The 27,874-nt window shown below is 40.7% G+C and overlaps 1 protein-coding gene across 2 annotated transcripts in view; it reads right to left on the bottom strand.

Moving 5' to 3' along the window:
• Positions 1-27,874, bottom strand: part of OTUD7B (OTU deubiquitinase 7B) — a 54,854-nt gene that overhangs the window by 9,874 nt on the left and 17,106 nt on the right. The window contains exons 2-7 of one of the 2 annotated variants that reach the window (XM_047724124.1): positions 15,783-15,988; positions 13,324-13,473; positions 9,281-9,469; positions 6,721-6,948; positions 5,055-5,156; positions 4,141-4,268 (exon numbers count right to left, since the gene is read on the bottom strand). In XM_047724124.1, coding sequence (XP_047580080.1) covers positions 4,141-4,268; positions 5,055-5,156; positions 6,721-6,948; positions 9,281-9,469; positions 13,324-13,408 — 732 coding nt within the window. In that variant the 5' untranslated portion in view covers positions 13,409-13,473; positions 15,783-15,988. The remainder of the gene's footprint in view (positions 1-4,140; positions 4,269-5,054; positions 5,157-6,720; positions 6,949-9,280; positions 9,470-13,323; positions 13,474-15,782; positions 15,989-27,874) is intronic. The other variant, XM_047724125.1, reaches the window with a different exon arrangement.

Here is a 27,874-nt window from a genome sequence, read left to right as displayed (position 1 = left end):
TCTCAGGGTCCTGGGATTGAGTCCCGCATCAGGATCTCTGCTTGGCGGGGAGTCTGCTTCCCCCCCTCTCTCTGCCTGCCTCTCTGCCTACTTGTGATCTCTGTCTGTCAAATAAATAAATAAAATCTTAAAAAAAAAAAAAAAGAACTCTTGCAAAACCCACTCTTCTTCCTATATTCCTGCCTTAGTGAAGAGCACTGAGTATCACCCACCATCCAAGCCAGAAACGAGGGACTTACTAAAGACTCCTCTCCTTTTACCCACCCCACACCTGATCTCTTAGTCAATAATTATTAAGCATGAACTACTGCAATGGTCCTTAACGGGTTTTACTACTTCCAGTCATGCATTCCACTGTTCTATTTTCTACAATATTACCAAAGAGGTTTTTCTAAAATTAAAATCTGATGTTTGCTTCCTGCTATAAATCATTTTAAGAATCATCATGACCTGGGGTGCCAGGTGGCTCAGTTGGTTAAGCGTCTGCCTTTAGCTCAGGTCATGATCTCAAGGTCCTGGGATCATGTCCCACATCAGGCTCTCTGCTCAGGGAGTTTGCTTTTCCCTCTGTCCCCCGCCCCACCTCATGCTCCCTCTCTCTCTCAAATAAATAAACCTTTTAAAAAAGAACCATCATGACCTATTAAATATAGTTCAAAATCCTTAAGCAAAGCATATGAAGTTCACTTCCTGGCCCTACCCACCTCTCTAATACATCATTTACTTAGCTGTAGTTCCCTGAATGCGCTGCGTTGCTTTATACTTGAGCCTCTGTCTAGCTTGTTCTTTCTGCGTGGAGCAACCCACCCCATATCCACCTGGTGACCAATTTTGCAACTGTCAGGGCAGAACTCAAGTATTTCTTTTCTTTTTTTTTTAAAGATTTTATTTATTTATTTGACAAACAGAGATCACAAGTAGGCAGAGAGGCAGGCAGAGAGAGAGAGGAGGAAGCAGGCTCCCCGCAGAGAGCCTGATGTGGGGCTCGATCCCAGGACCCTGAGATCATGACCTGTGCCAAAGGCAGAGGCTTTAACCCACTGAGCCACCCAGGAATCCCTCAAGTATCTTTTTCTCTGAAGCCCTTCCTAAATCTTCCTGGTAGACCCACTCTTTCCTTTGTGCTCTCCTTCCTCAACGGCTATACAGCCTTTATCAATATTTATCACTTTAACCTATTACTTTGGTACGATTATGTATCTACATTCCATCTCCTCCTACTACTCTTAAGGGCCGGGACCATGTTTCAGGCAATATGCTAGTGTCTACGATGTGATCAGTATTTAATAAATAGATGCTGAGTAAAACTATAATTTTTATCAAAGGAATGGGAGAAGTGGTACAAACAATTTAAAAATATCATTTGCCTTTAGGATGCATATGATAATATGACAGACAAGTCTATGTTATTCATTGTATTCAGCTTATGTTGGTATTTAAATGAGTTTATAAGGCTTAAACACACACTGACAGTAGAAAGAATCACACTGAAAACATGAGGGGCATGAGCAGCAAAATTTAAGAAGAATTAAAGAGCTGTTATAAGCACATTTTAGTTTATGTTTTTTTTGAAGATTTTATTAATTTATTTGAGAGCTAGCACATGAGCAGAGGGCAGAAGGAGAGGGAGAAGCAGACTCCCTGTTAAGCAGGGAGCCCAAGGCCAGGCTTGATCCCAGGACCAAGGGATCACGGCCTAAAGGCAAATGCTTAAGGGACTGAGCCACCCAGGTGTCCACATTTTACTTTAATAAAAAAAAGACAAAGCTATGTTCTCTTTGTAAAATGCTGTATCGAAGCTTTTCAATTAAATATTGAAATACACTGAAATATACTATATATTAATATGCAGTATATACTGTATATACTGATTGGTCAGTATATACTGACTAAGCACTCTGGTCACTCTTCCTCTCACCTATTTCAGATTCCTGTTTTCATACACAAAGCCACTAGGTGGCGTACCCTGCCAACATGAAACTTTCCCTACCGGTTTGATTTTTTTGTTATTGTTTATTTATTTAAACAATCTCTACACCCAACGTGGGCTTAAATTCATGACCCTCCCAGGTCAAGAGCCACATGTTCTATCTACTGAGCCAGGCAGGTGCCCCCATCCTCATTGGGCTTGACCACTAATTTCAACAAAAAACAAGAAGGCCTGGAAAATCAAAACCAATTTAGTTCGTGTGGTATTTGGTCCTTATTAAAAGAAGCCCCCCACAGTCCCTCATGCCTCCCTCCATTCTCATGCCCAAGGTGCAGTATAATGCCATAAACAGTCTCAACTAAAACAATTCTCTAGGCCACATTTCCAGTATGGAACTTTTAATGTGCTGGGCAAAAGGAGTAAAATATTGTTCCTTTGATAGCCACTATTCTCTATGCATGTATTTCCACTGGGAAATAAGAGCTGGAATTGGGCATGCCTATTCTGACTGTTGCTGTCACTTCGACTTAATAGCTGAATGCTCTAGTTTGGTCTTTTCTTGACTGTGGAGTGGTCAAATGTAAGGTTAGGGATGGTGTGAGTTAAATAGTGAAGAAGGCAAATTTTCAGCTGGCTCTAGTTTAAGCAAAAGAAGCCCTCCACAAGGTCCAGGTCAGCTCACTGGGAAGCCATGGGACCTGGCAATAATAAAGAATGCCATCTACTTGGCCTTGCCCCTGTGCATTTATTTCCCCTCAGGAACCCTCTGGAGCAGACTAACTGATCAAAGACACCATTCTGAGCTTAATACCATCCCAATTTTAACAACTGGGTTCTTTGTTTTTAAGACAGAAACAGGACACATTCTACCTTCGTATTTTAATCTTCAGGATATAAAATTCTAATAACTTAAAAAAAAAACCCTCTTAGTTCTATATAATGGCCAGTTATGACAGAGCAATAAAAGGTGACAAGAAAGAAGATGGAAAGAAAGAGGGAAGTTTCTGAAGAGACAGTCCCATATTTATGCTAGAGCACCCAGCCATATACATAGCAAAAAACCACCAGATACTCACAAAGAGCACAAGATAAACACAGAAGACAGAGCGAGAGGAGAAAAGAGGGAGACCTGTTATCTTTATGTAAGTGGACAGTGTCATTATTAAAGTGAGGGGTCAGCAAACTCTTTTATTGCTCCATCATAACCGTAGCTAGGAAATCTTTTAGGCTTTTTGGGCCACATGCAACTACTTGACTCTGCTGCTGTTCTAGTCTACACAAGGCAAGCACTCAACGTAAACATACATACATCAATGAATGGGCAGGGCTGTGTTCCAATAAAACTTTTTTTTTTTTTTTTTTTTTTAAATAAAACTGTTGGTGGGATTTGTCCCACAGGCCATAGTTAGCTCAACCCTTGTTACGGAGATGGAAAGTACAAACAGTCTATTGTTACTTTCTTATACAAAAGCAGTCTCAACATCTGCTAAATTCCTGAGAAGTACCATTCAAACTCAGTTTAACAGGCATGTTTTTAAAATTTTTAAACAAACAGGGTATGTGAAAAGCAAATAGTACATACAGCCAATGAAATTTTTAAGCATTTAGCATTTCTCTAAGAATTGAAAACATAGGGCGCCTGGGTGGCTCAGTGGGTTAAGCCTCTGCCTTCAGCTCAGGTCATGGTCTCAGGGTCCTGGGATCGAGGCTGGCATCGGGCTCTCTGCTCAGCAGGGAGCCTGCCTCCCCCCCACCTCTCTGCCTGCCTCTCTGCCTACTTGTGATCTGCCTCTCTCTGTCAAATAAGTAAATAAAATCTTTAAAGAAACAAAAAGAATAGAAAATATAAGTCCTTAAAAATTGGTCTAGCATTATTATAAGCAAAACACCCCCAAACAATACAAAAATCCTGTGGACCTGTCATATCTTATTTTGTAAAAGATTACTACTGGAGACTTGCTGAGCATCTATCAGATGAGAAGCACAATGTTAGCTGCCTCCTCTATGGGTCTCAGCTTCTCCATGCTAGTTCTCATGACTCTATCAGAAAGGCATGGGCCCTGTGGTGTCTTCTGCATTTCCTACAACTTCCAGGATTACAAGGGGAGTACCACAAATTAAGCACCGAGAGACACTGCCTATTGGTACGCACTGAGCATTTCCTGTAGCCAACTCTGGAGGACAAGGTGCTCCCACCCAAACTCCCTTACCTCTTTGTTCTGCTGTGTCTGCTGCCACCTCCAGCGCCGTTTTAATGCCTCCTTCTCGGCTCCCTTCTCCATCAGTGCATACAAAGCTTTCCGCAGCATCAGGTCCCGATCGTGGAAACCCCACATGCCTGTGGCAAGGAAACATACAGTAGGACACCTTACCTTTATTAATTATGATGCACATACCCTAGCAGCAAGGAAATCAGGCTTAAGGCCAGGTTCAAAGAAACCCCTGTGACTTAGGGGAGAGGTGAAAAGATGTTCCTACTCTGGAGGTTCAGAAACTTTGGGAACTTACAAGTGGGGGATACACCACATCCTACAAACTCCTGACAGAAAGCCCCTTACTAATATGCAAGTCTAACAAACTAAAATACAGAGTAGCAGCAGAAAAGATGGGTCTGGCACATGACAATCAGCATCAAAGCTGGAGGGATGGTTGGAAAATGAGGACTTTTTTAAAATCTAAGGCAAAAAACATACTGAATTATAAATAAGTTTTATAATTAAACAAATCTCACAAAAACTGATGAAAACATCTTTTTTAAATACCAAAAGAATAAATATTAAGGAGAATGATATACACATATAGCTTTATCCTGCTTACATACTTACTGCTCAATACTTCTGCAGGGTAGCTCTCCAAGTGGGACCCCTGCTAAATCCTATGTTCTACATATGATCCCTGAACAAGAGACTGAAAAGCCAGGGCAGGGCTCTCTTCCATCCCCTCCTACATGCCCACACCCATGCACATGTACATACACACACACACACACACACACACACACACACACACACGCTGTACGATCACTTCTGCCTAAGATCAAGGTTAGTGGATTAAGTCCTGCACATGAGATCTAAATTCTGTTGCTTTCTTTCTGAGGGTGTGGAACACCATTTTCAAGACTCACCCAGAGAGGCTGCATGCAGGAGGCAGTTTCCATCCCCAGTAGTTGCCAAAGGAAGCAGCCTTTGGCAGGTAGGGTCCACACTCACCCACCAGTTCAAACGCCCTACGGAAACAGGAGGAAAAGGAGAGGAGATTATCCATAAAGCCCTTCCCACTTCCCTAGCTCTCTAACAGACTCCAAACTTGCCTCCTCTAGGAAGCCAACCCAGAATACTGCTACTTCTTATATCTTCTTCACTTACACCTAGTCAATCAGAACCTGAAGAACATGATTGGTGAGATCAGCAGTTCTTACATGGGGACCCCTGATCTAACCAATATCCAAGGGGACATTTGGCAATATCTAGAAATATGTTTGGTTGTTACAAATGGTGGGGGGATGCTACTGGCATCTAATGGGTAGAGGCCAGAGAGATTGCTAAACAAAATATAATGTACCAGGCACCTCACACAATAAAGAATTATCTGGTCCTAAATGTCAACAGTGCTGAGACTGAGCAAGTCTGGGTTAGATGATGGGGCCCAGGTCATAGGTTAAAATCTGTGTTGGTCACCTGGTCTGGCTCTGACTCCTTCACTCTGCTCAGGAGACCAGTAAACATCATAACAATGAAGCTCAGCACAAATCCATCATCAGTAAAAGAAGAACAACCCAAAGCATGTATTCACAGGGTCACGTAGGTATCATCTGCACATATGACAGCATGTCGGCTTGTATGTGGTAGGACTTTAAAGACGTGCGCAACAAGATAGAACATGAAACGCCTTAGAAAATGAGCCTCGATTCTGTACAGTCATCCTTCTTCCCATTATTCACATGAGGAAAATATTTTGTGAATCACACTTCAAAGTCTCCTTGAATTACTGAAAAGTCAACAGAAAGAAAAACTGGCCTATAATCTCACTAGCCAGGTAACTTGCTAACTTTTTAAAAAAAGTATAGAGAGGCACACAGTTACTATAGAAGGGTGCAAAGGAAAAACACAAGCTTCTTTCCCATGCCCCCACCTACCAGCCCCCAGCCTTTCTTCTAAGAAGTTTAACACCTGATTAGCTTTTCCCAGAATTCAAGCAGCCTCGCCCCACCATATTAACTAATTTTAACAGTAATTTAAGACAAACATAACTGTAAAGGTAGATAAATCTTTGGGGAAAGCTCATGTAAACAAATGGGACTTTTAAATTAATCACCATTGTGCATCATCTGTAGTATTGGTTCTTTCTGGTCACAAGGGTGCTCCAGAGCCAATTATAATTTATTTCTATTTTTTTCCCCCATGTATGGATTTTTAGGTATTGATTCCTGGGCCTTTCATGTGTATATCTGGTTTCCCTTCCATCAAATAGGAAATTTCCAGGGTAAAGTGTCTAATTTCATGTGATACGGTGAGTGCTGTGAAATGTGTAAGCCTCGCAATTCACAGACCTGTACCCCTGGGGCAAATAATACGTTATATGTTAATAAAAATAATTTTTTAAAAGAAGTGTCCAATTTGTGTCCCAAAAAGAAGCACCTAGCTCAGTACATGTTGATCTGACCAACTCAGGATTTTGCAGTCAGCTCCCAGACTTGAACTAGAAGCTACTGGTCAAGGCCAGCCCCTCCGTGTGGCTGCCTACCAGTGCAGAGCAGAGGGAAAAGCCCATGAAAAAGAGCACTCACTGACCTGCCTGTTCCAAGGCAACCAGCATGGACTGTTCAATAAGGTCTCTCTCTATGAAGCTGCGGAAGTCTTCATTATACACAGTGAGATCTGGAAGCTGGAAGGCACAGATGGGCATTTCCAGGGGGTGCTCACTGCTCCCCCCACCCCCACCATTGGAGGAGACATGGGACCGGGCCAGGGAAACAATGCTGGAGCTGGCGTGGGAGATGCCCCTAGACAGGCGTTTTTCTGCAATGAGAAACGGAGTTACCTTAGAACATACACAGCCCAGAGAACGTTCCACTCATGTGGTGATGATCACCCCTTGACAAGGCAGGGAAAAACTGTGAGTCGAACTAGCTACCAAACTTCCCAACCCTCTTTCTCAATCCAAATGTAAGTGGGGAAGTATGGAGAGTAGTATTTTTGCAGGCACTTATATTAGCACCAAATATACATTCCTCTTTCTACCTTTTTTAAAAAAATTTGCCTGAACTTCTCCCCATGACTCTGTCTTCTTTCACTTCCATTTCCCAACATAACAGGGACTCATTCATTTGGCAACTTGGTCACTGATAGGAAAAAGAGGCAATAAGGGAAATGGGGTTTCACTTTGCTAGACTGCATCAAATAATCACTCTGATAATCTTCACAGTTTTGGAGAATACAGGAAAGACTTTCCATTATAGAAAATTAATGATAAGGGTGCCTGGGTGGCTTAATCAGTTAAGCGTCTGCCTTTCACTCAGGTCATGATCCCAGGGTCCTGGGATTGAGCCCTGTGTCGGGCTCCCTGCTCAGCAGGAAACCTGCTTCTCCCTCTGCCTCGGCCTCTTTCTCTCTCACGAATAAATAATCATAAAAAAAATTAATGATAAATCTTACACATCTGGAAACTTTCTTATCTACCATTAATAGCATTTATTTACATTATTTACTACAACTTCTCTGGATTCATATTTGTCAGAAATGTATAGGTACAGTCATTCTCAATATACTAGAGAAAGATAGTAATGTACACAGTGCCCCAAATTATTATTTTTTTAAGATTTTATTTGTTAGAGAGAGAGAGCACAAGCAGCGGGAGGGGCAGGCAGAGAGAGAAGTAGGCTCTTCACTGAGCAAGGAGCCTGGATCCTGGATCCAGGACTCGATCCCCGGACCCCAGGATCCTGATCTGAGCCAAAGGCAGACACCCAACTAACTCAGCCACCTAGGCATCCTTATTTGTTTTGATTACATGGCACTTATAATTCCTCATGAGATAGTCTGCGATCATAATCTGCCCAGTGTCATATTACAATCCATTTGCATGACTTGAATTTATATATAAAGATTATCGAAAGCTAAAAATTGTGTTGAGAAGTAGTTCTTAATCCAATACTTGCCAGAGATGGCATACAAAGTCAGTCAAGAGTTGTCTAAAGTTATTTTATAGTGATGTTATTTTTTAAACGATTTTTTTAGGTATTTAAAAGTATCATAAGCCCATGGTAAAAAAGCAAAACACTATCAAAAGATATAAAGTATTACAAAGAAATCTCCCCTTTATTCAAAATTTTTGATTCCTTCCCCAGAGGCAAACTTTTGGATCCTTCTAGAATTTTTTATACACATAGAAACACACATAGCTTTGGGCGCCCAGATGGCTCAGTCAGTTAAGCGATGGACTCTTAGTTTCAGCTCAGGTTGTGATCTCAAGGTCATGAGATAGAGCCCTGCATGGGGCTCTGTGCTTGGAGTGAAGTCTACTTAATACTCTCTCTCCCTCTCTCTCTGCCCTTCCCCCTGTGCGCACTCTCTCTCTCTCTCTTGCTCTCTAAAATAAATAAATAAATCTCTTTAAGAAAGCCCGTATAGCTTTTAAAATCATTTTTAAAATGATTTATGTTTTAAAAACATAAATAAGAACATACTATATAAACTGCACTGCATCTTACCCTTCTCAATAGATTTTAGAGACTTTAAAAACAGCACATCAGGTTCTACCTAATTCTTTCCAGTGGCTGCGAGTACTCCGCAACATAAACAATTTTATTTAACTACTCCTCTACTAATGGACATTAAATATTGTTTTCAAGCTTTAACTTTTAAGCTTTATGCTGCATATGTGTATGTGCCCACTGAGGTCTATTTATTTAAAGGAGATAGATATATATATCTATATTTATATCTCCACGTGCACATACACATATGTGATAAATTCCTAGAAATCAAATTGCTAAGTCAAAGTATACATGCATTTCAAAATTTTGATACATACTGACAAATATTAACCTCAGAGGTAGATGGCGTGATCCTGTGAATTCTACATTTATGTACTTTATCTCGACAACTAGATTGTTCTCCTTTATCCATTTCCCTCCCAGTAGTGAAAAAGGCCTTCACAGAGGGGAATACTCAAGAAACAGTGGGACAGTGCGGGGCTCCTGCACCAAAACAGACTGAGGCCACCTCTGAACAGTTTGTCAAGGGAGCAGGGAGAGGAATAGGAGCATCTCCAAAGGATGGCTCCATTTAGCAGTCCCCTCACTTCCTTTCTACTCCCGCCTACAGAAACAGCCCTCAGTTACCCCAGTACCTTGAACGATGTCATCCTGACGCTGCAGGGTGGGTCGGGGAGGGCGGGCAGACTCTCTATCCGAAAACCCTTTCTCAGGGGTCCTGGAACCACCACTCCCTTCACTAAAGGGTGGGGGCAGGTTCCCAGCATGGACTTGACGTAGCTGTTCAAAATCACTGAGGGCAGCACTCACGTCCCAATTCTTTCCTGGCAGGAGACAAAGCAAAAAATGAAATGGGTAGAGTACAGGGAAACTGGGGAAAGACATAAAACAATCACTCAAACCACCCTCTCAAAACTAACAAGCAAAATTCATGCGCATTTCCACCATTCTCCTGTTCCTGATTTTCTTCATTAATACTTCAGTCTGCAATACCACAATTTCTTTATTTACTTGTCCTTCCTAAGTCAGTTCTGTGAGCATTGAAAATTTGTGTCTCTGATCTGAAAGGGCCCACAGAGGCCACAGATAAAACAGAGGAAGCCTAAAGAAGTAGTGACTTGCCCAAATGCACAGCTAGCTTGCACCACAGAGAAGTGTGACTAAAGCCCAGGTCTCTCGATTCTGAGATCCAGAGAGTGCTTAGCCTAGACATGCATGCACTATAATGTCCTACACCATACAGAACTATATACAAAGGTATAAGTACATGCATTTTTCTAAAGAAAAAAAGCTGACAGCTGTCATCACATTACCAAAAGGAACTGTTAACTGCCCCCAAATTTAAGAATCACTACTCTACTGAAGAGAAGACCCTAAATGTCATACTGGATTTTTCTGTTGCTTTCTCCAGTTATATTATTCAGTAAATAATATATTATATGATTGTTCACATTTCTTTCTATTCTATTCCACCTGCTACCCCCTCAGTTCAATTCCTATCATCCACTGTTCCACCTCCGATCCACTCTAAAGTATCCCATGAGATTAATCTTTCCAAAGCACAGTTCTGTTCCGTTTCAGTTCTGTCGTTCATTTTAGTTCCAGAATCAAAACTGCTAACTGCCTGCCATTGCCTACAGAGTAAATTCTAGGCCCTTGTGTCTGACATTCAAGACTTTCTATGACCTGGCCTACTTCTCCAGCCTTTTCTCTGTGCTTCAATTTCCCTGGCTGTGAAAGTGGAGATGATTCCATGTAGGACTGTTATGAAGATCAAATGAATTAAAAGCACTAATACAGAGAAAGTGTTTTTTTGTTTTGTTTTTTAAGATTTTATTTGACAGACAGAGATCACAAGTAGGCAGAGAGGCAGACTGAGAGAGAGGAGGAAGCAGGCTCCCTGCGGAGCAGAGAGCCTGATGTGGGGCTTGATTCCAGGACCCTGGGATCCTGACCTGAGCCGAAGGCAGAGGCTTTAACCCATTGAGCCACCGAGGCGCCCCCACATAAAGTTTTATATATGTCTTTATTGCTGTTGCTGTGATATCTTGTTATTACTCTGATTTTCCAGTTAGGCTGTATGAATCATTAATACCTGATGAATTTACTTCTGTGCCATTACATTCACCACTTGTTCCAAATCCCTTTACTCACACCACTTCAGTGGCTCTGGCCTCTTTACTGTTCCACAAACATGCTAAGACTGCTCCCACCTATGGCCTTTTCAACAATCTCCCCGCTGCCTGGAAGGCTCTCTTCCCAATTTATCTACACAGACAATCCTTCAACTCTTTCAGATATTTGTTCAAATGTCACATTCTTAACAAGGCCTGCCTTAACTACCCAAGTAAAAATTACAACCTGCCTCATCATTTCCCATAGCACTTCACACCTTAACACACACTTTACAATGATTTGGTTATCATGTTTATTATTTATTGACTGTTTTTCCTGCTAGAACAGAAGGGCTGGGATTTTTGTTTTGTTTTGTTCAGCACCTAGAACTTGGCACACAGTAGGTACTCAATACATATCTGTTGAAAAATGAAGGACTTTTGTCCTGACTCAACAAATAAATGAATGAATGTTTACCACACAGTTGGAAATACAGAACATGTATTGAACACTGGCTCTGTATTTGCAGTTGTGTGGTAAACTCCTTAAAATCAGCTCCTAACAGCCAACTTGTCCAAAACTGAATGTCCATCATTCTCCTTCTTAGGACTTGCTTCGTCTTCTCTTTCTCTATTCCTCAAATTGGTAATGGTATCACAAGCCCTCCAGGCCAGAAAATTCCATCAGAAAATTCAGCTCCTCACTACTCAGACCCAACTACTTCTCTGCCCTATCTAGTCAATGTTTGCACTCATGAAACTTCTCTCAAATCTATTCTTTTTTGTCCATTTTTATTGTTACTGTTCCCATGCAGGCCCTCAAGATTGTTCCCTGGTCTTTGGGAGAGGTTCAGCTAATCTCTCTTCCCCTAGCATGTACCCTCTCGAATTCGTTCTTTACATCAAAGTTAACTTTTAAAGGGAAAAGCAAGAGATAAAGACAGAAGCAGGGAGAAAATGAAGATCAGGCCCTTTGATTTCCCTTCTAAGTTCTATCTTAAATCCATCCACTTTTCTCTCTTCTGACACTACAGTATTTCAGGCCACCACCATCTCTTACCTCAACTGTACCAACAGTCTTAACTGGGTTGATCACTTCTCTGGCCACAATCCAATCTGTTTCATATCCTTCAACCAAAATTCAAATCCCATCACATCATTCCCCTGATTACAAGCCTTCACCAGCTTCCGACTAAACACGGAATGACATTTAAACTCCTTACCACCGTCTACAAAGGGCCCCAAATTCTGCTTCCTGCCTTTTCTACTCATTTCCTACCACTCTTGCCTCACTCTTCCTACCCAGTGCCAAACTCTTTCACCTTAGGTCCCTGTGTAAGCTTCTATATCAACAGTCTCTTCTCTGTCCCTTTAGTGTTGCTCCTACTCCCACCCACCCTTCTGGGTTTAGCTCAAATGTCACTTCCTTAGAAAGGCCTTTCTGCACCCTGTATCTAAATTAGGTTTATCTCTTACACTCGTATAGTACCTTCAACCTTTCCTTCACAGCACAGAAATGTATGCACATGTGTGTGTGAGAGAAAGAGATTACACAAATATTAACTGTAACATAACTGTTAAGAGCCAGCCTCTGAAATCAGATCACCTGAGCTCAAATCCCACTTAACTTTCTGAACCTCAGTTTTTAAAACTGTAAAAGTGGGATAATAAAACTTACATTGTAGAGTGACTGTAAGAATAAAATAATATATCTCAAGTACTTCACACATATAGCATTCAACACACGTTACAAGAGGAAGAGGAAGCATTTGAGCTGAATCCTGAAGGATGAGGAGAATTTCAGGAGAATAATGAAGGAAAGAACACTGCAGACTTAGAAAACAACTTAATATGACTAGGAAAAGGTGACAAGTTGGGCCAGGCTGAAGCATAAGGAGGAGAAGGTAGTAGGAAATAAAACCAAAAATGCCAGTCAAGGGAAGAGTCCTACTGAATTAGCAAACTGGAGTCTAAACCTGGATCTTCCATTTCTCTTCAGGCTTAGCGATCTGTCATTATATATTTCCATCCTCAAAAAACATCTGTTAATTATGACTCCAAACAAAGAATTCTACTGACCTGATTCCAAGCCTTAAAGACCTTAAAATCAGAACGCTCACACTTATGTGTACATACAGATTTAAATAAACAAAGGTAGCAAAATAAAAACATTAACTTAATTCACTCTACACAGAGTCACCTATACAAATTAGGGAAGGAAAGAAACAAAGCCACAAACGATCCTAAAGTCATTTATATAGAAAGAAAAAGACTTACAGATATGGAATTGTACTTTTAGTGGATTAATATAAAATTTCACTTGCATTACCTGAGCATACATTCACAATGGAGAAAGCTACACCAAAAATTCAAGGTGAAAGGGGATTTTGCATTTTAAAATTATGGTGAGTCACACATAGGTGGATTATTAGAAGCAACTTAAATGTAAGGCCGGCCACACAAAAAGTATCTTTCTGATCACCTTTAAATGTTCCAAGACATCCTAACAATAAACATTGCATTTTACTTTCTTTCTTCTCATCTTTCCCCTCGTGACTCCTTACCTTCCAGGAGATCTCGGGCCAGCCCAGGCTCTGCGCCTGTGGAACGGACAAAATCTGACAAGACAGCATCCATGTCCAGGGTCATGTGATCATTAAGTACTTTCAGGCAGCTGAGGTAGGGTGGACATAGATCAAAATTCAGCCCTCCACCTGAGGAGGAAATAAACACATAAGTCTCAAATTACACTGAAATAGGATGATCATAGCCCAATTTCAGCAGCTTCCTTACCAAATGGAGAAACGATTCTGGCTCATTCATTTCAGCTGAATTTATTGTGAAGAGCAACATTTAGTTTCCTAATTCCTCATTAATTTTTTTAAGATTTTATTTATTTATTTGACAGACAGAGATCACAAGTAGGCAGAGAGGCAGGCAGAGAGGGGGAAGCAGGCTCCCTGCTAAGCAGAGAACCCGACTCGGGGCTCGATCCCAGGACCCTGGGATCAGGACCTGAGCTAAAGGCAGAGGCTTTAACCCACAAGGGCCTCCCAGTGACCCCCCCTCATTAATTTCTTAACTACTAAATTAATCACAGACCTAATGTCATTCTGAGTATAATGCTTTTCTTCTACCTCTCTAGAGTATTCTGTTTCCATCCATCAGTTTGCTAATGGAAGAAAGCAGCAGACTACAACCCTGAAGAACTCCCCACCTTGTTTATTTCCTTGTTGGCACTTGATTTAACCTGAAATTATTTTAGTAGGTTGCTGTCTAGGCTCCCCCTCTAAAATGTCAGTTTCTTGAAAGTTCAATGCTTGTCTTGTTCATTACTGTGTCTTCAGCATGTAACACTTGGCATAGTGCGTGGCATCCAGGCCCTCAGTAAATATGTGCTGAATGAATGGATAAATGAACAAATGAATACTATACACTGAAAAACTTTAGAGTTGACTAGTGTTCTGAGGCTAGCTGAAGACATGGAAGGAGCAAGCTGATCAAGCTTAAACTACTCAAAATAAAATAAGCTTTTACACAAAGCAGAGTGGAGATCTCCAAGGTACACGAAAGTTAATTTTTGCCCACTAATTTCATGAACCCAGGAAATATGCCTTTCTCCACTGTGGACAAGTGAGCCAAGTAAGTTCACCTGAAAAAGATCTCTTCTTTCAGACTTGACTTTGGCAGAAACTCTGTCCCTGACCTGATAGCCTGGCACCAATCCACATTCCTTTAAAGTTAGCAGTCCCAGCTGAGGAAGCAATAACAGAGTGAAGAACAATCTCTGACCAATTCTACCACATTAGACAGGTTCTCTGGAAAAGAGGGCTTGATCCTAAAGCAACCATAACACACCTGCCCCGCCACAACCACCAATCCCTTGCCTTTTAGAGAAGACCAAAAGTAGAATTCTCAAAGTAAAAGGTGACTCAGGTGACTGCAGAAACAGCTCCTCCTAAACAACTTAAAGTCTAAGGGTGACTCAGATCCCTTTTCTTCAGACCTCCACCAATCCCACGACACAGCTTGTTTGGTGGTATGATCAGATCCTGATTTTCTGCATTCCTTAGAAATATTAAGCAAATAAAGAGCAATGATTTGTGGGTCATAAAACCAACAAGTCACTAATCTGAGTGCAGGGATGTGTTTTAGTCATTATCGTAGCCCCAACACCTAGCACCTAGCACAGCATCTACAACACTGCAGGCAGTCAATAAATGCCTGATAAGTAAATGATTAAATGACTAAGTGAACCTCCACACCAGCCACCACCAAACCAATCCATTTTTGGCTTAACTTAGCAAATGAGAAATTCCAGGGTCCTTCGGACTTCCTATCACCCCTCAATTTCTAAGAGTCTACCATGGTCCCAATCCATTTCTCCAAGTTTCAGAAACTCTTTTCTTTTCTTTTCTTTTTTTTTTTTTAAGATTTTATTTATTTGACAGACAGAGATCACAAGTAGGCAGAGAGGCAGGCAGAGAAAGAGAGGAGGAAGCAGGCTCCCCGCCCAGCAGAAAGCCCAATGTAGAGCTCGATCCCAGGACTCTGGGATCATAACCTGAGCCTGGGATCATAACCTGAGCTGAAGGCAGAGGCCTCAACCCACTGAGCCACCCGGGCGCCCCCAGAAACTCTCTTTTCTGAAGAGACATCTGTACTGAACTGTCACTAGTTCCACCATCCCTGTATCCTAAGATTTTTACCCACACCTATATACGTTAGCCAGTTGGCTTTGGTCCAATTACTTACAGGGTTTCAGGTGCCTCTTGTTTATCCTAGACTTGAATTCGATGACCTCTCAGATCCTTCCCAGGTTTAAAAAATGAACTTCTCCAGTTCACTATAGCCTTATAAACCATGATCCTGACATTCTCTTTTAGTCTGTGTATTATCGATATCTAATTTCCTTCCATTTCAATATCCCAATTGTCAGAAAATGCTGCCAATACGTAGGGAACTTTTGGCCTAACAACCTCAAATTCAAAATGTCAAGTTATAAAATAAACTAGTTCCTTACATTTTATACTTAAGAATTAAATTCCTTCAGAATTCATAAATGAATGAGTGGTTTCTCCCTCCCCTAATACAAGCAAGAACTTCTTCTCCAAGCCCATTTCGGTCACTTCTTAGAGGTCACAGGAGATGGCTGCAACCCAAATAACTTGAAAGTATGACTAATCCAAAACCAAGAGCATAGCTTCAAAATGAATTTCAATCTTCTCTCTTTAAAAAAAAATATTCAAAGGAACTCAGTAGAGCCACTTTAATAACTTTCTGGAAAGACTGTGGGAGATATACAGTAAGCAGACAAATAGCAATCAGCAAAAAGATGCTCAGCAGAAGAGAGAAGAGTTGATTAAGCCATGGGCATGTAGACAATCTCCCAGCCAGACACAGGACAATAAAAAAACCATCAACGTCACGGCATCACAGACCTCATTTGCCAATACAGTAGGTCTTTCTTCAAAAAATTATTTTGGAGAAGTAATTCAGAGGTCCAAAACTATCTAGAATGACTTGCCAAAAAATTCAAAGCACTAAACCAAACTTCCTGGCAGCACATTCATTCTTCTATCTGATGCCTCCAGGTGCAGGCCACAGACTCCACCCGAACCCCACCCAGCAGTGGAGGACAGTGGCTTCTGTTATGTCACCACCAACACTTGGCTGGCACTTCTCAAAATCCAAACGGGAAATAGCCACAACATGGCCTAAAACACACAGTCCTTGGCTGTCTCAGCACACAGAAAGAAAAAAAAGAAAATACTGGCTTTTTTTTTTTTAAGATTTTATTTATTTATTTGACAGACAGAGATCACAAGTAGGCAGAGAGGCAGGCAGAGAGAGAGAGAGAGGAGGAAGCAGGCTCTCTGCTGAGCAGAGAGCCCAACATGGGGCTCGATCCCAGAACCCTGGGATCGTGACCTGAGCCGAAGGCAGAGGCTTTAACCTACTGAGCCACCCAGGCACCCCGAAAATACTGGCTTTTAAACTTTCAAACAAAACAGAGGAGCCACTCAAACGTCTGTTGATTGAATGGTGTTTAGACAAATCTCAACTGGAGGCAAAACCCTCCAGTCCTCCAACTGGATGAGACATTAGTGATTACTTAATTCAATGTCTGCCCCCAAGCAGATGTAAAAGACAATCCTTCTTTTACATCTCTTGACAGAGAAAGCACCCAGTCTTCACATAGATACAAGCCTTGATGGAGGACTCATTCCTTTGCCACCATGTCCGTCTTACTTTGAACAGACCTAATCGTTACAAAATACTTTTCTAAATTAAATCACCAGCCCACCCCGATCTGTAACTTCCACAAAATGGCCTGTGTTCTCTTCTCCAGAACAATAAAACCATACCCAAGAATGATAGTATTTGCATAGACAAGGATTAGAGAAAATGTGTTAACAGAGAAACAAATAAGGCTTGAACCAGATGCGTTGCCCAAAGTCTGAACCCAGATATTTTGGACACATGCTCTACTATACCGTAACACTGCCTCCAAAGGCACTAGGGCATTACTGAACCCCAAAACAGGACTGATTCTTACCCACTGAATTCTTTCACATAGGAAAGGGCTGTGCCTATCTCTTATATGTATTAAAGACTTAGATGCCTGCCTTATATTGCCCTCATTTTAAATCCTATCATTTTCCTCAGCAATTTCAACACCCACCTACACCATCCATCCAATGTTTCTGCTGTAAGAGTTTCATAATCTCATCAAATGCAAAGACCTTCATCTCCACTCCAGCACCTCAGTCCTGGACTCTGCCATCTCCTAAAACTACTACACCTCTATATTTTCAACATCCAAAATTTTACTTTGGCTACCGTCTCATCGTCCTTCCAGCTTTCCCTCTCTACTACTAAACCTGCTATCTTTTTTTTTTTTAAGTTTTTTTTTCTGTTGTTCCAAAGATTTTATTTATTTATTTGACAGACAGAGATCACAGGTAGGCAGAGAGAGAGAAGCAGGCTCCCCGCTGAGCAGAGAGCCTGATGCGGGGCTTGATCCGAGGACCCTGAGATCATGACCCGAGCCGAAGGCAGAGGCTTAACCCACTGAGCCACCCAGTCGCCCCTTAACTCAATATATCCTCACCTCAGACCAAGTCATCCAATTCCTTAACTACTTTGTTCACAATTCAACAAAAATCACGGTGTGCCTACTATGTGTTAGGTGCACTATGACCAGGACTAGAAACACAACTAGACAGATACAATCTTTATCCTCACAAAGATTCCAGCCTGGAGAAAAAAAAAAAATTCACAGAAAATTGTAATAAAGAAATGCTGGAGAGGTGGGTGTGATCTCCTACAGGGAGTCCGAAAAAGCTTTCCCAAGGAAGTGATATTACATCTAAGGACAAAAGAATGAGTAGGAATTGGAGGGACAAACTGGGAAAGAAAGAATGCTCCAAGCAGAGGAAACATATTATCAACGTTCTATGTCAGGAAGAAACATAGAGGTGAGAATGGTACAAAATGAGGATTAAGAGGGGGGCCTGGTGGACCCTACTAAACATGGGGATTTTATCCTAAAGATAATGAAAAGCCATTGATGTAAGTCACTGTTGTAAGCAGGGGCAGGACATGATCACACATGAAATATTAAAAGATCCCCCTGGTTGTAGTGAGAAGAGTGTGGAAGGAACACAAGTGGAAATTATTGCAACAACATGATGGTGAGCTAAACTAGGGGACACGATGGTGAGCTGGAAAGCAGTGAAGACTGCGGGGAAAAAAGTGGATTAGATGCCACTTTGTCCCTTCTTGCCTAACTGAATGTGAGCCTGCTGACTGGTCACTTATTTTCCAGTAAAAAACTAGTTCCACTATTCTTCTATTTCATCTGCCCAACCTGATGGCTCTCACATTCAACTTCTCTGCTACTACCTGGGCCTACTGAGCAAGATAAGATCAAATAATCATGCAGAGGAACCCAACTACAAATAAATGGCAGTCTCATTACTTTCCATGGAACACTGCTGCCTTCTGCTTGACTTGGGGACAAGTCAACCAATGTTCTCAGCTACTATGCCACACCTTCAGTATTCTCCTACCCAATTCTTATCACTCCCTAACTCCTGACGCATGACCTTGCCTTCAACTTCATAGAAAAAAATATGAAACAAAGCAAGAGGAGTTCCTTTAGGTTGACTCCCCTGTTCCTACCTGCCAGCTGTTCTTCTCCTCTACCCTGTAAAACTCCCTAAAATCAACATTCACATGTTACTTTCTCACCTAAATGCAGTACTCATCCTACCAAAATGGGCTTCTATTGAAGAAGAATGGCACTGACTTACAATAAGATCACAATTATCCTTACTGCTTATCTAAAATGATCTCTTTGTAGCACGTGATACTTATCACTCTCCTGCCTCTCTGGCTCCATGTCTTGGTCACCTTTGCGGACTCCTCTTCCTAACCAAGAGTTAATGCACTGAAGGTTCTACCTCAGGCCTTCCATCTTCTTAATTTATATCATCTCCTTGAGAATTTCATTCATGCCCCTGAACACCAAATGGTGATGACTTCAAAATGTATTCACAGTCCCAAACTCTCCAGCTCACCTAGGAATCCCATATGCACTTCAAACTCAGCATGTTAAAAGCATGAACTCATTCTCTCATCTCTGTCTTTCCCCCTTTCAAACTACCCCTCTTCCAGTGTTGCCTATTCTAGCAAAAGGTACCATCATCTGTCCTCTTAGCCAAGTCACAAAAGCCGGGGGAGCCACCCTGGAATGCTCTTTTACCTTATCCTCATTCACAAACAGTCCTTTATGAAGGACTACTCATTTCACCTTTAAAATTTCTCAAATCCATCCCACACTCTTCATAAGCTACAACTATTTTATTCTCTCAGGTTTTCATTACCTGGACTCCAGCTTCCTAATTTCTCCCTCTTCCTCTCTCCAGCCATTGGATGCTTGTGGAGGCTGATCAATCTAAAATGCAAATAGGCCTTATAGCTCCCGGCTCTAAATTCTTTAATGACTAAAGCATCAGATCCTTTCACAATCTGGCTCTGCCTAACTCTCCAGCCTCATTCACCTGCCACCATTCCCCCTTCTGTCCTGGTAATTCCCCAGGTACACCATGTGCTCACATTTCAGTTCCTTTGCCCATGTTGTCCCACTGCCTGGATTTACTTGTGGTCTAGCAAGTGATTTCTTACCTCTTCTATGAGACTACCTTGAGTACCACCTCATTTGTAAAACTTTCTCTGGGTTCCCAACTTAAATTGTTCTCTTCCTCCTTGCTGCTGCACCTGCTATTACACCTCTGTGATTTTATTTACACACCACAGAGTACTTGTGTCTATTTACACGTTTCTCTCCCCCACTAAACCATGAGCAATTTGAAGGCAGGAATTTTGTCTTGTTCATCCTGTATCCCTAAAACCCAAGCGCCACTCAGTTTTTGTTCAGATAAACTGAATTATATTTGTACAGTACCCCACCATGCATACGCGGGTGCCCGTGCACACACACACACACACACACCAGTATCGATGATAATCAGATAATCAGTGTTGTAAACAGGCAGGTCTCAAACAGTGGCTCATCTCAAAGACATTTGCTTAAGATTGTTATATGACATTATTTGCAACAAGTTTCTTTTCCTAAACATTAACTCAGACTAACATTACAATCAGTCTGCATGCTCTGCATGCCCAACTATTTAGTAACGGAGAAAGATGACCCAAAATTAAACACTGATTATGGATAACTATTATAATAATAGTTAAAATGCCTGAGAAACTACTGACCCTACATTTTCTCGTCTACTACATCCCCAAGCGTCCACATTCTCACACTATACCCTCTCCCAGTCCTAGTGATGCACTACAGCTGTGTCTGAGTCCCCTCCAACTCCTCCCAAAACTCACTGGAAAACCACAACATTCAAGACTGTCAAGCATTTTCAAAGGTCAGAGACTCCTCCATGTCTATGATGTCAGTCCCAAGGAATCCAGACAGGGAGAAAGAGGAGGGACAAAAACTCTTAGAAATTTCACACAATTCCTGATTAGGTGGGAGGGAAAAATGAAAGACTCTCTTGGCAGATTGTTCTTAATTAAAATGGGTCCTTACAAGTGAAAGAAGCAAAATATATCCTTCTTTTAAAAAAAGAGAGAGAATATGACCAAATTCCATACCAAAGAGACCTATGCAGACCTATGTTACAACCGAGAGACAGAAAGATGGGTCTAAAAGGAAAAAAAGAAGTGACAGGAAATAATATGTGTTAAAGCTTCAGACATTATTTCATTTTAACTTCCAAGTAACTCTAAGAGATTTGTTTGTATCATTAACCCTACCTCACCAGATGAGATTGCTAAAACCCACAAAGGTTAAGTAATCCACCTGAGATTACAAATGGAAAAAAGCAAAAAAGCCGCAGGGCTAGGATTTTCATGAACCCAGCCTACTGGAAACCAGAGGCCAGACCCTTGCACCACAGCACCCCTAGTCCAGGGAGGTGAATGGCAAAAGCATGTGCCATCCACCCATGTGCCAGTCTGCCCTCCCAGCTGCAACTGCTTTCAACACAGAGACAGAGAGACAGTGAAACAGAGAGAACTGGCTCTGGATTTGGACAGATTTCGGTTCAAATACCAGTCTACCTACTAAGGGCTGAACTATGGGTAAATAATATAACCACTTGGTGCCTCCATTTCTTCACGTATCAAATGGAGAAAATATCTGCATTTCAGACCTTTTGCTAGCATTAACTAACTGAAGATACATTAGGACAGTGCCTGGCACAAAGTAAATCCTCAAAAAAGGTCAATTGCCTTTCTTCTGCCTAACTCCCTCGACATACTCCACCTCGCTCCACTAATACCCAGTACAGCCCCTGTACCTTTCCTCCGAAAGCACCCTCTACTCATCCCCAAAAAACCCTCCGGGCCCACAGCCATTGCAAAGGCACCGTCAACACATGCACACAGGACCCAGTCCATCATTTCCATTCCAGTGTCTTTCAAATTCGTTAAGCCTCCAAGAAAATGCTGTGAAAGGACTTCTTGGGCTATACCTTCTACCAGATGGTCCCTCAAAAATAAGAGCAAAAGAAAACTGTCTGCCCTCTCCTTGATGTACAGACACAGCTAAATAGCCCATTCATTCCCAAATTTCCAGGAATAGCAAACTGACACATATTTACTGAAATTCTAATGTCTTAATCTACCAACCCTACCTCCCCACGTTTATCCCTTACTACACTACTCATTCCAGATTCAAAGATTTTATAATATTCTCTTAATCTCATGCATGTTGTCTATTTCTTGGGAAAAAATGTTCACATCTCCTCCTACATAGCCTGCACAATTTCTGGGTTGTTTTCTACCTCCACGACACTATATGCTCAAGGAAGAGCCACTTACTCTCCCTAAATCAAACTTAAGAGAAAAACTGAACCCAAAAAGCTCAATCATATAATTTACCATTCCAAAACAATTTATTAGCTTACTATATGCTACTGTGGATACAACCCAGTAAGGACTCAAGAACTGGCTTCATGGTTTTATAACTACCACTAGTATGTGCATGTGTCAGAACAAGATTTAACTATTTTTCAAGAATTTCCAGTTTGTTTGTTTTTTTAATCAGGCCTACCAATAGCAAAATGAATCTCTAACAGACAAATCCATTAACAGCCAAATGCTGATATAAAGATCAGGGAGAAGTTCACAGAGAACTCCTTATGAACTGGCATTTGTCTTCTCAGTGCTACTGACAAAAGGCTCCTTGGATTACAATTACTTGGGAAATTTAATAATTCAGAAGATGTGTACAACAGAAGTGACCTTTAGAAAAATAAGGGTAGAGAGAGTCAGAGAGAAAGTCTATTATTATAAAATTGGCACAACAACAGTAACTTGAATAGAAACAAAAGTCATGTTAATGTTTATTTTTTTAGATCCAGACCAGTATTTCTATTTGCCACATACAACGAATTTTTTCTCTTTCAGTGAGGGTCAAAGATAGTTCAAGGTTTGAGTCTTAGTACACTCAGCTTTTAAAAGAACGGTCTGTAAAAATAAAAGTTCTACTTAAGCCCTTATAAAGATTCTGATTACTAAACTTTTGACATGGGAGAAAAAAATAAATACTACAAACCAACAAAGGCTAGTCTAATAGTAAAACACGTTCTCTGAATCAACCAACATTCCCTACTTGAAGACAATCTTCTCTCCCCTTCTTGATTCTTAAATACTTGTCATTTTATTGTCTATTAGAGAACTTGTACTCAAGGAAATAGCAGAAGAAAAAAAAAATTCTAATTATGAACTATCTACTATTAGTTATCCATAGGAAATTAATTCATTGTGTAAACTCCTTCAGGTAAATTAACTTCCTTCAGTACACAACTACTAATTTTTTAAGAGCCCCAAACAATTAGAAAAAGAAATTTGTCTTTTATAAAATTATATAACTCCTTTCAAAGAAAGCTATCTTTTATTACTATTATTATGTTTAAAATTCTCCATCTGCAAATTTCATAGTTACATCTATCCTGGCCCTATCTAGACCTCATTTGAACTCCTCTAGGCCCCATATGTGCAAAATCCACTTCCTGTTATCATATACTGCCTTGTAATATTAGTTGGCCTTCCTGATACTAGCATCTTATCTCTTCAATCTGATTATCCGTCATTCAATCAAAATTTACCCAAAATCAAAATTTACTGGGTCCACCATGTACCAGGCACTGCCCTAGGGCCTTAGAGATACAAATGAAGAGAAGCCAACAGTCCTACCTTTGGGGCACTCCAGTCTGCTGGGAGAAATCTAAACATGTTATTCATGCCCAGTGGGGTAGGAAGAGGTATAAGAACTAGTTTACCTGGATGGGTTAGGAAGGTTTCTCAAACTGGATCTTAAAGGATGTGTAAGAGATCATCAAGATGGAAATCAAGATACATTCTAAAAAGAATTAAGATCTTGAGGTTGGCACCTTTCTTTTATACTTAAAAAAATTCTAAGCAGGCCTAAAAATTTGCTTGGCACATAGTAGATGTGTAACAAATATTTGTCATTCTAAATTATTCAAGCTAGGCCATGTGTATGGATGACTGAGAGCTAATCTATATCTAAAATAGGCTTGTGAATTATTTACTGGTTTCAAATGTCATCATTCACCCCCTGGATACACATAATCAAGGTCTATGCAAATATATCTGTACAGCTGTCTGTTCATTAAAAATAGCTTCTCTTTTGCTGTAATTTCTGTTTTTAAAGCACTTTCACAAATAAGGCCTCATTTAATAAGAATTCTAAAAATTAAATACTCTTTTTGAGATTTCTAACCCCATCTTTTCTGATGGAAAATACATACATACAGAAGCTTACAAAGCTTAAGTGATACCCAGGTAACAAGGAGCTTGGACCTAGGTATCCTGATTTAAATACAGGGTTTATATTAGTTCTACAGGGACTTATGACAAAATCAAATTGGTCTACCCATGCAAACTCCACAGACTAAGAAATTCTTTATTATTTTGCTTTTAAAAATACTATCCATATTCATCCACACTACTAACCCCATCCTCCCCACCAACTCCACCAATACACATACATTTCTATTTCTAGGTTAGAGTTAGGAATTAGAAAATCCAGCCTAGGATATCCTGAGACCCAAATAATTTTGGGTCTCCTTCATCTGTATAGGTTGTGCCATTGGTGGTAATAATTTTTCTTTATTTGTTTTTAAAGAGTTTATTTATTTGTCAGAGAGAGAACACAAGCAGGGGGAGCGGCAGGTAGAGGCAGAGGGAGAAGCAAGCTCCCCGCCGAACAAGGAGGCCGATGCAGAAGATGTGGGACTCGATCCTAGGACCCTGGGATCATGACCTGACCTGAAAGCAGATGCTTAACCAACTGAGCCACCCGGGCATCCCAATAGCAACCGAGCCTTGGGTGCCTGGGTGGCTCAGTTATAAGCATCCGACTCTTGATTTCTTCAGCTCAGGCCATGATCTCAGGTTGAGACACCCAGCACAGAGCCTGCTTAAGACTCTCTCTTTCTTCTCTCTGCACCATTCCACCCCCACCACTGTGCACTCTCTCTTTCTAAAAAAAAAAAAAAAAACCTTTTAAAGCACTTTCAGCGCAGAGTCTACTTGTCCCTCACCTTCCCCCTTTGCTCCCCTCCCTGTGCTCTCTTCTCACAAATAAATAAAATTTAAAATAAATAAAAGCAACCACGCCTCTTATATTTAAGCACATAAAATTAGTTATAAGCATATAATATAATCTGACTTCTAGTCTACCTGGGAACATAGACTGGGAACATTTCTATTTTTACATTTCAGTCTAATGTGGAACAAGCCTGGTGGTGAGGTGCAGAAAGTCAGTCTATTTTCCTTGTTTGGCACTTTGGAATTATAGACTTTATCTGGAACTATGGGCTTTAGAACCAGGAGATTACTTCATTCCATACCCTCAAATTGCAGATGAGAATCCTGGGAACCAGGTGAGTGAGATTAAGTGACTTGCCCAAAGTCACAGGGCTAACTAGTGCTAGAACTGTGTAATAGAACATAAATCTGTTGACTACTGTTCTTTTTTTTCTCTCTAGAGATTTATTTATTTTAAAGAGAGCGAGAGAGCTTCTGCGTGCACAAGAGTGGGGCGAGGGGCAGAAGGGGAGAGAATCTTTAAGCAGACGTTCACCTCCTTCCCATTAAACATGGAGCCCAAAGCGGGGCTTAATCCCTTGACCCATGAGACCATGACCTGAGCTAAAAACAAGAGTCAGATACTTAATGGACTGAGCCACCCAGGCACTCCTCTTGACTCCAATTCTAGCAATCTTTACCTGACTTGTCATGTATCGATGACTTTCAGTTCTCCGTGTGATCTACTTTGTGGATTTATCTATGAAAACTTCCTTTCTTCCTGCCACCCAGATAAATCTCTTACTTCTACAGGTGTGTACCAAAGAAAAAGATGCATAATTAGGAAATTTAATCACTTAAGCAAACCATATTAAGGGAAATCATCTATACAGATGATCATGAGGGCATGCTAAAATCAAATCCCCATTTTTGTTTGACTCATCACCACTAACGATATAAACTGGATTTGGAAATATTCTTCTAGCACTATACTCGAGGTCTGAAGTTGTGTAGCAAGAGGGTAGGATAAAATTAAGTGTGACAAAGGGATAGATTTTTCTTTTTCTTTTCTATTGATAGTCTGAAGCTACAATATAGTTCTCATAAGCCATTATGGAATCACAGCAATTATTAAATTTTAAATAGAATCCAACATAAAATAAAAACCAAGAGAGAAATAAAGCATCAACTTTTAACACATGACCTCTTCCTGTCCGAAAGAGTAAATAAAATGCCCGCAGCATCAAAGCAATCACTTTCCTCACATTCACTTTGATTCATGTTGACTTGTGGAAAAGCTACATCTCTTCTTCCTCTTAGGAAGGGCCACCATCAGCACAATAGCACTGGGTCACTGCAATTCTCCCATAATGAAACCTGAACTTCCTGACTCAATCATTCAGTAAGCACTTAGTAAGGACCTACTCCAAGCCAGGCAGGCTGCTAAGTGAAGGGGATGCACAAACCAGTAAGTTGTCCCTGCTTTCTAGAAGTTCATCTAACAGGCTGATTCAAGAGAAAACCCCAAGATAGGTATTGGTTAACTTCCTTTATTTAATACAGATTACTGAGTTCCCGGCACTGGTGACAGAAAAAGATGAAGAGTAAACTTTTAAAAGTAAGAGTCTTTTCAAAATTTACTGAACCGGATGCCCGGGTGGCTCAGTGGGTTAAGCCTCTGCCTTCAGCTCGGGTCATGATCTCAGGGTCCTGGGATCGAGCCCCACATCGGGCTCTCTGCTCAGCGGGGAGCCTGCTTCCCCCCTCTCTCTGCCTACCTCTCTGCCTACTTGTGATCTCTCTCTGTCAAATAAATAAATAAAATACTTAAAAAAAAATCTACTGAATAACTTGCTCTTCTGAATTATTGAAATCCCATGTTCTTCTCCAAGAATGCCAATCATCAGAAGTTGACTGTAAGGGATTTTGATGGTAACACCTAGCCAAGTATTTTGGTCAAAGGCACTGTTTCCTTAATCTTACCACTCTAGAAGGCATTACTGTCCTAGACTGGTACATTTTATCAATATAGGATCCATAGTAACAGAATATAGTTGATCTCATCAATGAACTGGAAGGAGTTGGTTCCTATATAGACAGATGCTTCCAGTAGAATGGACTATGTCAAACATGACAAATCCTGTTTAACTCTGTTGCCACAAGAGTGTATATCTAAGTACTACAGGCAACCCTTCATGATCACATAGCCCCAGGCCAAGTTTTCAGGGTGACGAGTCTCTGCTTTTCCTTTTCCCTTCCACAAAAAGCACAAAAGGTATGAATTAGTACACAAGTCATTGTCCTCTGAGGTTCTCTCCTTGAAATTACTCCAGGAAACCAACCATTGTTAGAATGAGTCCTATCCCATTGATATTTTTAACATTATTTTATTTTCACATTCCCTGGTAGTGATGGTGGTGATAACAAATGCCAGCTTTGGAGTTCACAAAATACCTTCAAATATATCACTGAAAAAAATGCAGAGGATAAAAGGAAACATCATAGGCCAAATATCTCAAATATCAAAAACCAAATCGAGTTTAATTGGAATTGAAAAACAAGCACTTTCAACTCTACCACAGGATCGAGAATCTATTTCTATCAAAAAAGCATAGAATTGACCCTAACAAAGCAAAATCACAAACTTCCCTTTAAATTAGGTCTAACTGATTTCAATTTGTGTATGTTAAAGACCACAGTTTCAGCAAGAATCTGATATAAATCTTCGATACCCCAATCCCATTTCCAAATGTTTCCCCACAGTTAAATGATCAATACATATTATTCTAAAGAAGGAATAGTTAATGATGAGAAAGCTGCCCTAGAATGACAAGCTGACAACACTCACCATTCAAGTATCTTTAAAGATTTAACTAATATTTACTCTGTACCAATCAAGTACTAAGCACTAGGTTAGACACATCCACATAAATCACCTCATTAACCTTATGTGTCATGCTCAGATAAGACTAA

This window comes from Lutra lutra, chromosome 4, assembly GCF_902655055.1.
Source record: "Lutra lutra chromosome 4, mLutLut1.2, whole genome shotgun sequence".
Taxonomy (NCBI): domain Eukaryota; kingdom Metazoa; phylum Chordata; class Mammalia; order Carnivora; family Mustelidae; genus Lutra; species Lutra lutra.
Note: the sequence above shows the minus strand (reverse complement) of the source record. Positions and strands in the feature narration are given on the sequence as shown.